Source organism: Mustela putorius, unplaced genomic scaffold, assembly GCF_011764305.1.
Source record: "Mustela putorius furo isolate JIRA1106 unplaced genomic scaffold, ASM1176430v1.1 tig00000228_pilon_pilon_pilon, whole genome shotgun sequence".
Classification (NCBI taxonomy): Eukaryota; Metazoa; Chordata; class Mammalia; order Carnivora; family Mustelidae; genus Mustela; species Mustela putorius.
In genome coordinates, this window is record NW_025421322.1 from 26498986 (window position 1) to 26509527 (window position 10542).

General features: G+C 53.7%; 1 protein-coding gene across 1 annotated transcript; it reads left to right on the top strand.

Moving 5' to 3' along the window:
• The first annotated feature begins 298 nt into the window (after positions 1-298).
• On the top strand, positions 299-8503 carry TRIB1 (tribbles pseudokinase 1). Its single transcript, XM_004743550.3, has 3 exons — positions 299-1293; positions 3386-3678; positions 6112-8503. The coding sequence occupies exons 1-3, from the start codon at positions 934-936 to the stop codon at positions 6575-6577; spliced, it is 1119 nt and encodes a 372-aa protein (XP_004743607.1). The 5' UTR covers positions 299-933; the 3' UTR covers positions 6578-8503.
• Positions 8504-10542: the final 2039 nt, after the last annotated feature.

Here is a 10542-nt window from a genome sequence, read left to right on the forward strand (position 1 = left end):
GGGGGCGCGCCGCCTCCTGCCCATCCCAGCCCGGGGGGCGTGTGCGCGCGTCCCAGCCCGCTCGGGACACACCACCTGCCCCGGAGCGCGCGCAGCCCGGAGCATCCCCAGCCTTCGGGCCACCCCCGTTGCCCCCGCCGACCCAGCTCCACCTCCTCCCCCCTGCTCCCCCCTTGCCCCGGTCTCCTCCCTCCGCTTCGGTGACTGCTTGCCGGGCGGCAGGGCCAGAGTCGTCGCAGCCACCTCATTGCTCAACCCGGCTTCCCAACTGTTTACACAGCCCGGCCTGTGAGTGTGTGTGTGTATACAGCGTGAGTCACCGAGAGGCGGAGGAGGTGGAGGAAAAGGAGAAGGAGGAGTGCACTGGCCGGGATCGGTGCGGCGCACACACTCACTCACACTCAGTCACTCTCTCCGAGCGCGTCTCGCTCGCTCACACACACGCCGGGAGCCCAAGAGCGCGCAGGATCCCGAGCGCCGCGGAAAAGTTGCTCCGGCTTTCTCTCCGGGACTTCGGGCTTTCGGAAGTGACTTCGCTCCGCGGCTCTGGCGAGCCTGCGGAATCCTGCGCTCGCGGCTCGGGACGTCGGGAACACCAGCCGCCGCCGTCTCTGCCTCCGGGACTGTCGGCGGCCTCGACAACAATAGCGGCGGCCGCCTCCGGCCAGGCGCCCCGAGCCGGTGCCCGCGGTGATCCCGGGACCCCAGCCGGCCTCTGCTCCCTCCGGACGCGCGGCCAGCGTGCTTCCCGCGTGCAACGCGAGCGCCCGGGAGCGGCTCCTGCCTCGCCCCCAGTGGGGGCTGAGCCGAGCTCCGTCTGCAAAGTCCATCCCGCCCGTTGGAATAGGTCTCGGCGCCGGCGCCGAGCCCGCAGCGCCTTCCCGCGCGGATCCCGGGACCTACAAAGCCGGGGCCGCCCCGGCCCGGGACGGGATGCGGGTCGGTCCTGTGCGCTCTGCCATGAGCGGCGCCTCGCAGCCCCGCGGCCCGGCCTTGCTGCTCCCGGCCGCCCGGGGCGCCCCGGCCAAACGCCTGCTGGACGCGGACGATGCGGCGGCCGTGGCGGCCAAGTGCCCGCGCCTCTCCGAGTGCTCGAGCCCTCCGGACTACCTCAGCCCCCCCGGCTCGCCCTGCAGTCCGCAGCCGCCGCCCGCCGCGCCGGGGACTGGCGGCACCTCCGGGAGCGCGGCGGGGCCCAGCCGCATCGCAGACTACCTGCTGCTGCCCCTGGCGGAGCGCGAGCATGTGTCCCGGGCGCTGTGCATCCACACCGGCCGGGAGCTGCGCTGCAAGGTAGGCGCCCGGGGTCGGGACCTGCCGTGGGGTTGCGGGGGCGCGGTGGCCGGCAAAGGCGCTTGGGGTCTCGCTTGCCCGCGCCGGGGCCTCAGGTGCCACCCGCGGTGACTCGAGCGCGGTGGGTTGCATTTGGAACGGTTCACACCCCTTGGGGGATTGAGGGATTTCGGATGGAGCAGTAGAATGGGGGCTCGGCCGGCAAGAGGAAGTGCGGTGTTCAGTGGCTTTATCTCTGTGCTTTGCTTAGCTCCCACTTTAGCGCACGTAGTTCCGAAGAAGTTGTGGAATTGAAATGGATTCCAGGGTCTTGCCATTCCCCCCTCCCTCCTTTTCCTGGCTCCCCCCGCCCCTTGTCCTGGAAGGACGCCCTGCAGTGGGTGCCTCCTTGGAGCTTGGAGCAGCTGGCAGCTCTCTCCCGGGGCTCCAAGGCACCTGGGCTCCCCTGTGGGTGGTGAGGGGTGGGAAGACCGTGTCAGGCTCGCGGCTTGGGGATTCCGGCTTGAACCCGCGCCGGGATGAGAACCTCGTCCTCCCCAGAGAGCAGGTCTGAGGCGGTCTTCCAGCCAGGGCGGGGGATTCGCCCCGCGCAGAAGTGTTGGGAAGCCGGTACCGGCTAGGAACCTTCGCTTCCGTTCATGTCTTTATTTGCCGGCCAGCGACTTTCTTAGGAACGTGAGAGGTTCCGCTTCGCAGGAGATACAACTCCTGGAGACGGGGTGCTCCGCGTGCTCCTCCAGCGCCTCTAGACGCGGAACATTCCCACAGCCCAGCCTTTGCGAGCCTGACACCCGGGTGCTACTTTCCAACCGAAAGACAGGGTCACCCCTTGGTTGAAGTCGTTCTTGGGTTGTCGGCAACTCACCTGAACTCCACCCGCGCCCCCCCACCTCCCGCCCCGGTCCCGGGCCTGCTGCTGCCACCTACTGTCCGACCTGAATGAAATTTCAAATGCGCGCTCCAGCCCGGTTTAGGGGTGGGGGGGGGGGGGGCTTTTCTTCTCCGACGTGGGGCTAAGAGCGGTTTGGGGAGGATATGTGTGCGGGGCGGGGTGTGGGGGGGCGGCAGAGAGATTTTTCTAGCCGGGGCCAGGGCAGCCAGACCTCCGAGGTGGGGTGGGTCTGGCCATTGTGCAACCCCTTCCAGTTCCTCTGAACAGATAATAGCTGAATCCAGATGGTGACAGCCCATGTGTCACCGTTTCCAGTTCAGTCTAGGATATGAGTAACCGGACCAAACAAAAGGCCCTTAAAGAGACCAGCTAGTTTCTGAGAGGAGATACTACCCATTTCCCTGGTGAAGATGGGGGCGGGAGCTGCCCCCCCCCATGGGGGAGGGTGGGGGGAGATAAACAAATGTAAAAACCAGGGAGACCATCCCATATCCCTCTGGTGACAATTTTAACTCCAGGCTGCTTACACCTGAGTCAGACTATAGCAAGTTGTTTAAGGCTGTGTTGTCACAGTCTCTCTGCGAGTCATCGGTTCTTCTGACTAATGACATATCTGCATGTTTCCCAGCCCCTGCTTCCACTGCAGAGTCCCCACATTCTGTGCTCTCCGTGGGGAGAGCTTCGGGTCTGCAGCAGGTCATGCATTTTCTACTCCTGGAGATCCGGGGGGGAGGGGGGACCTTATATCTGCTTCTGAGAGAGCTTCGGGTCTGCAGCAGGTCATGCATTTTCTACTCCTGGAGATCAGGGCGGGGGAGGGGGGACCTTATATCTGCTTCTTCCAGCAGCCTGCAAAACAAGGCAGGCCGCAGAAGGTGGGGGCTTTAGTAAGCTCTTTGCTGGGAAGGGCGGGAGTGATGGCCTCATGAAAGAAGGTAACATATATAGAAGGCAGTTCTTTTAAACCATCCGTAGAGTAACCCCGTGGGTATTTGCTAGCCTAGAGCCCTGGATGGTGCTGGTTTGGGGTGTCAGGTACCTGGGGCTGCATACAGTGGGGTGGCAGAGATAAGGGGGTGTCTTTGAAGGGAGACTTACTGCCGTCTGGAGGCCAAAGATTGAAAGCTGTAGTCCAGGATTCAGGGGACAGCCTCTGCTTCCCTAGCCTCCTAAATTGGGGGGGTCACCTTCTCTCTGCAGGTGTTTCCCATTAAACACTACCAGGACAAAATCAGGCCTTACATCCAGCTGCCGTCACACAGGAACATCACCGGCATTGTGGAAGTGATCCTTGGGGAAACCAAGGCCTATGTGTTCTTTGAGAAGGACTTTGGGGACATGCACTCCTATGTGCGCAGCCGGAAGAGGCTGCGGGAAGAGGAGGCTGCCCGGCTCTTCAAGCAGATCGTTTCCGCTGTTGCCCACTGCCACCAGTCGGCCATCGTGCTTGGGGACCTGAAACTTAGGAAATTCGTCTTCTCCACGGAGGAGAGGTGAGCAGCCTCCGCAGCTCCTCATCTGGCCTTTTGGGGCAGGTTGCGGGGTTAGGTGCAGAGTGTTGGTTCACACCAAAGCCGAGGGCTCAGTTGTCCGAGAATTAGTATTTAGGAGTCCTCTCCCAAGGAACCACGGCCAAGGATGGTTTATTCTGCACTCTGGTGGATGTGGCCCGGGGATACCTCGGTGCTTCTTTCTGTGGGATGTCACATGAGGACAGGAGGCCTGCCCCACTTCCATTCCAAGATCAAGTTTATTCCCCATTGTGGTCAGAAAGGTCAGTTCTTCTGGGCGTACAAATGGCCAACCCGCCCTTCACAACATTGACGCCTAACGGAGGGTCTCAAATTCTTGCTTCTGCCAAGTGGGTTTTTTTATTTTTTATTTTTTTGGTACCTAGGAAGTATCACAGAACTAAACTGTTGTATGTGCACTCTTCCGCCCTCCGTCTTTGTACCATATGCCCGGTCCACTTCCGGCTGGTCCCCAGGACTTTCTTCACATTCCCTGGTGACTTTTTAGACCTCTTGTTTGGATACATCTTCAGAAAATAGCCACATTGAATAATACATGGATGTTGGCTCGAATTGGTTGCTAAATATAGATCATGACTTCCCTCATAAAGGACAGGATGAGCTTGATAAAAGAATAATGAGACATTGAGATTCCGAGTTGAGGTTTCGGGTGAGGGAATTCAGGAAGCTGCAGGAAGTAAACCTTACCTGATTTTAAGAGGTGGGCCACATCCCTTACGGGAAGACTAAGAACAATACACCTTGTAGAATTGTGGAGGGCTGTGCATTATTTTGTTGCAGGTTTTCACGCGGGGCTGCCCCGACCTGTGCGTTTTTACCCCTGCCTCCCGATCAAAGGAAAGAAAGAGTACAGGGTTAAGTTGCCATAAAGCAGAGCTTTCTATCAGACTTTGCAATACGTATTGGAACACAAACCGATTAGCAAAGAAAAGCAAAGCATTTGCAATGGAGAAGTTTCCAATTCCTGGAACATGCTCCTTTGATATGTTGATGTATTTTCTGAAACATGCCTTACACACCTCCTTACTAGCTTTTGAAATCCGCGTTGCACAGGCGAATGTCATGTGCACGGAGTTTGGCAACCCGAGGGTTAAGCAATGGCAGGCTGACGCTATTCGTGTAACCAGCACAGGTGCAGGGTTTTAGTACTACAGCAGCCAATCAGGGGCAGACAGTGTGGGTTGAGTCATATTTTCCGTTTACAGAACCAATGGGTATTTTACATAACGACGGGGAGGTCAGGCTGAGGACATACTGAAGTTAGCACATGTATACTACACTCCAGGGAACAGGAAGGCAGGAAGAAAAAAAAAAACCAACCAGACCTTTGAGAGGAAAAGAAATTGACCTATTAGCCAGTACCAAATGTTTGCATTTGACTTCACAACCAGTGGCTTACTGAAACAGGGCTATTTCAGAGAAGCAGGGAGGAGCACAGTCTGCTACCAGATGATAGAGGCTCCCCACGTGCCTCTGGGCTTTGGGGGAATCCGTGAACCGTGGGTGGCTGGGTCTGAGTAAGGAGGCACCAGCAGCTTCAGATGAGAGCCTTTGCCTAAAGATATTTTTCAGACCTTCGCGGTTACCTGAACAGATAAGCCCCCAACTTGGAAGGAAGAGGGTCAGGTGTTGATGGGCATTCCGTGGGTACAGATGTTCGTAGGCCCTGCATCTCTGAAATCCATCAGCCACTTCTGTTTGCTCCTATAACCTCTTGGTCCAGGCTTGTGCAATTAAACACCCCAATAAGTGTAATTAACATTCCTGGTGCCTTGCCCATCACAGTTACCCCGGCCTGGGCCCAGGTGGACGGGGTTCCCTCTGTGCGTATATGTCAGCGTGAGCAAGAGTGCTGGCAACGTGACCATAATACCAGTGACTTGGGGCCCCATGTCCTGTAGTGCAAAGTATGGGCCCGGGTAGCCCACAGGGGCATGATAAGAAAAAGATGGGCCTATAGGATGCTCAGCTCCCCATCCCCCTCCCACCGCCCCCACTGAAGAAGTAGGCTATACTATTCTTCCCTGATAGCTTTGTAAAAAATGTCAGCATTCCCCTAAGACAAGTTCCCACTTCTGCAATGTGAACTTTGTAAATTGTGTAACCCTATTAGGATATCTCTTCTAAGCGCTAGCATAATGAATAGTGTTTGGGGCTTTGCATCATACCCTCCGCCCCAGGCTCTCTCTCGATACTTTGCAAATGTTTATTGCAGTTCGTATTGGTTTGTGAAATCCTGAGTCCTGGGAGGTCGCAGGGCACTGCTTACTGGATGAAGGGGTAAATGGCATTCCCTGGGCCTTTCCTTTTAGTGCCTGTGGGTGCTGTTATAGAGAACGCTGTGTTTTTCATAGCAGCTGATCTGGAAGTAATAGCTTGTTTCCTCTCCCGCAGAAGCCAGCTCAGACTGGAAAGTCTAGAAGACACACACATCATCAAGGGGGAGGACGATGCTCTGTCAGACAAACATGGCTGCCCGGCCTACGTGAGCCCTGAGATTCTGAACACCACGGGGACCTACTCCGGAAAGGCGGCCGACGTTTGGAGCCTCGGGGTGATGCTCTACACCCTCCTGGTGGGCCGCTACCCCTTCCATGACTCAGATCCCAGTGCCCTCTTCTCCAAAATCCGCCGTGGACAGTTCTGCATTCCTGACCACATCTCCCCCAAAGCTCGGTGCCTCATCCGCAGCCTCCTGCGGCGGGAGCCCTCCGAGAGACTCACTGCTCCCGAGATCTTACTCCATCCATGGTTCGAGTCTGTCTTGCAACCTGGCTACGTCGACCCAGAAATAGGAACTTCAGACCAGATTGTTCCAGAGTACCAAGAGGACAGTGACATTAGTTCCTTCTTCTGCTAATCCCCAAACCTCAGAAACCTCATAATTCTCACACTTGGCATTTCCATTTCTAAAGATGGACAGGCCTTGAGACGTGCTGCCAGCCAGATTCGTGACGCCGTGAAGATTGTAGCTGCTGACCTCAATGTGGCGCCCTCTTCTTTGTTGTGATGAGTGACTGGCCGGGTCTGAACCCCGCACGCGCCGGTCGGCTGCCCTGCAAGGTCATTGCCCTCCTCAGTGGTCCCTCGCCAACTGCCGCGCGCTGTCAGACACGGGGCGGTTCTGTGGCTGCAGAGGCGCAAAGAGTGTGGATATCCTATAGCAGCACCTGGTTAGGTGGAAGGAACTCGAACATTTTAAAGGGAGAGGAAGTAAGTCTCACGGTGGCATTTTGGGGCAATGACCGTATTTCAAAGGGGTGACCAATCATCTGGGCCAATAAACCTGCCATCTTTGAACTTGTCTTTGGGAGCTACCTAGCTTCTCTACTGGAAAGTTCTTTTTTGGGTTTGGGTTAATACACACCCTTTCTTCACACTCACACTTACCAGTGACCCTGCTCCTTTGTGGGAGCAGACTGTTTGAGGAGCGTAGGAGCCTGTCCGCACCACCAACCCAGACTCTCTCCTCCGTTTCCTGCCAAGACCTCATTTGCACTAATGCCTTCTTTCTGACCTTGAAATGTCCCCTTATTTGCTAGAAAAGCACTTACCAGCTAACCGTGGAGAAGCATCACAAAAGATTCGGACTCCTGGCTATTTCAGAACTCTGAGCTCAGACCGAGAGACTGCAGATTTGTAAGGTCAACTTGAGCCCTTGGAATCCGGTAGCTTTGTTGGTTCCCCTCAAACGTGTCAGCCTTGAGCCTTTGTTCCCAAGACCATCTCAGGGTGGAGCATTTTGTCCACGAGAAGAAAGAGAAGGGGAGGCTCTCGTCGCCTCTCCCAAGAGCAGAAGCTAAACCTCTTCGTGCTTTAGAGAAAGCGAATTTTGGATCGGCTGGAACGATGCTCGGATCCACCTCCAGGACTGTACTTTAACCCTTCATGGATATGGTCTGCCTCTGGCATTGTGCGTGCGTTTGCAGTTTTGCATGATGGGTTCATATTTTACATTTGGTGTGGTTTACGAATCGTCTCTGTAATCAGCACCTAGAGCGAAATGGCCCCAAATCTTTAAAGTCGGAAGAGCCTTTAAAAGTATCTCCGACTTTCTTTCCTCTTTCTGCCACCTCCCAAGGCAGCCCCAGCCCCACCCCTACCCTCCCTTCAGCTTCCTTCAGGTGGGAAGCCAGCCTCTGTTTGAATGCTTCCAGAGATGGGAGCTCACTACCTACAGAAGCTTAGAGCTTAACAGAGAAAACTGCAACTCGCATTAAAAAAAGCAGAACACATGAAATATCAGTAAATGTCTCAGTGGTTAAACGGGTAAACCAAACATACTGTATTCTGAGAAAATGGCACAAAACCAGGCAGTCATTTTTAAGGGCTACGCCTAGGCAAACACCTAACCTGCATTGTGAGAATGCTGTGTATACCTCACGTACTGTGTACTTTGTATGTATATATATTTTGCCTTTTATACCTTCGGTCCGATATGTTTTGTTGTTCCGGCTCCGAGGCTTGTTTCGTTGTCTGCGTCTGTCTGAATTACCTGCGTGTCTAAAACCACGTGAAATGTGAATGATTATCGGCAATATTACCTTGACAGAATCATGGGACTCGGAGAAGAGGGAGGACAGAGGCCTCTGTCGGACTAACGTGCTCGTGGTTTTTCGACGGTTGTATCTGTGATACATTACTCGGCTGGGGACCCCGGGCTGGCCGGGGCTTCTGCCGGGAAAGCTCGAAACACTAGATCCTTCCTGTACATGTGTATATATGTGAACGGTGAGACGGCCGTTTCTGACTTGTAGAGAAATTTTAATAAATCTGGTTTCGTAAATAGGGGCATGCATTCCTTTTGAGTCTGGTCTGCCTTCCGCCGTGTGCAGCTGTGCCGGGGATGCGAAGGTCTCCGGCCGCAGGCTCTGGAGTATCACGGGGGAAATGCACACGACGCGTGACCTTTGGCGGAGCAGAAGCCATTCACTTTTTCCATTGAAGTGGGCAAATTCATTCTGATGGGTGAAGCCAGTTTCGTGAAATCAGGTGGGTTGGTGCAGAGCCGAGAAACATTTGAAGAGGAGCCATGGAACAGTCCCTGTGGCTTTTGGTCTTTTTTAGGTCCAGGAGCCTTGAGAATTTAATGAAAGCTGTGGCGGGGGAGGAAAGTGGACCCAGGCAGATCCAACAGAATTCTGTTACAGCTGTTCGAGGTCTGCATGTGTTCCTGAGGGCATCTCAGGCTTCCCACCGAGAACCAGCCGCCACCCCCCCCCCATTAGATTTCATTAAAAAGGCTAATTGATGCTTTTCCTTTTTACCCTCTAAGTGTAAAACTGGAAATAGAGGGAGGAGAAACTAAAGCGACATGATTTTGAATCACAGAGGTACAGCGAAAGAAAGGATTCTTATATAATTAGGTTTATAGCTTCTGGGTTACATCAGAATCTATTTTAAGTGAAGTAAATTAGCATCGGGAGTGATTTAAAAAAGACTTTACGCTGTAAAATGTTAACAAGTATACAGACAAATGCACATGAAAGTATTTAGCTCTGAATTTTCACAAGCCCAACACCGGAAGACGCTGGCAAAACCAGCATCTGGATGCAGTTCACTTGGAGGATCCCGGGATCCCCTGTCCCGTTCAGTCCCTGCCTGACACCCACTCCAAGGGTCACTCCTATGGGGTAGAATTTCAAATTGTTTTCAGAGTGAAAATTAGAATGGAAGGAATAAATCAACTCTGGGTTTAAACGAAGAGGCAAACCGAAGTCACGGATGACACAACTGACTTTTTCTAGGACTCAGCCTGGGATGGCCCTATGACACTGAAGTAAATTGCAACTCAGGCCTCGTGACCCAGGAACTTAAAAGAAATGGAAAAAGCACATCAAAAGCAGCGCGGGGAGATGGCCAAATGCCAGAGTAGCTTAGAAACTAGGAAGCCGGGGGTTGGTCTAGGGTCATCCCATGAATAAGACCTTTAAATCTCGAATTTCCTGTGGCCTCAGAATACACAGTATGGTGTCTCCTTGTTCCAACAAATCTAGACAAGGCTCCGTGGAACTCCTTGGGCACACAGAAAGCTAATACTTTGGACTTCCCTGAGCTTTTTAATCTAAGGATTTCAAAACACTTTGCAAGCAATTAAGGTTACAACATATCTTAGTACTGTTGTTACATGTACCAAGTGGAGACAAATATGGGTCAGGATTGGCTGCGATGGCATGTGATGCCACAGATACCGAAATGTAATCTCTTCCCGGGTGGGAACAAATCTGGGGCAATTTCAACCCAGTTGCGCTATAGAAGTTTAGAATGAGTGTGCGAGCACCGGCTGGAAAGCTGGTCACTTTTATTTCCCCTTGTGTCCTCAACCTACTTGTTGTTGGAGTAAATCATGCAAGTGACATCTCCATAACCTTTTGTTCATAGCTCATCTTCTAGAAGGTTTACTCTTGCCCTCCCCCCTTTCCCCCTTCTATATTCTCAGAAGCTGAGTGAACTAGGCAAGACAAATATTATTTGCTCCATTTTGTAGATGAGAAAACTGAGTCACCGGTGTCTTTCAGTAGCGACTCCAGGGTAAGTGGCTCAGAGCTGGGACTTGAATTCGGGTCTTTGGACTCCTTCCTTGCTCAGTGTTGTTGTTGTGTCTGCACAAGGCAGCATGAAAGTCGTCCGGTAGGAGATGATGATTGAAAGAGGTGGTTTAAGGTAAACACAAATACTGAGCTTTTAACCTACTTAACCTCTTCCAAAAGACCCAGTGCATGAGTCATACAGGTGGGAGCATTACCCAAGATGAGAGAGGCAGGATTGAGTAAACGACTGTGACCCGTCATATGCCACGTCCTGTGGACCTTCGGGAAACAGAGG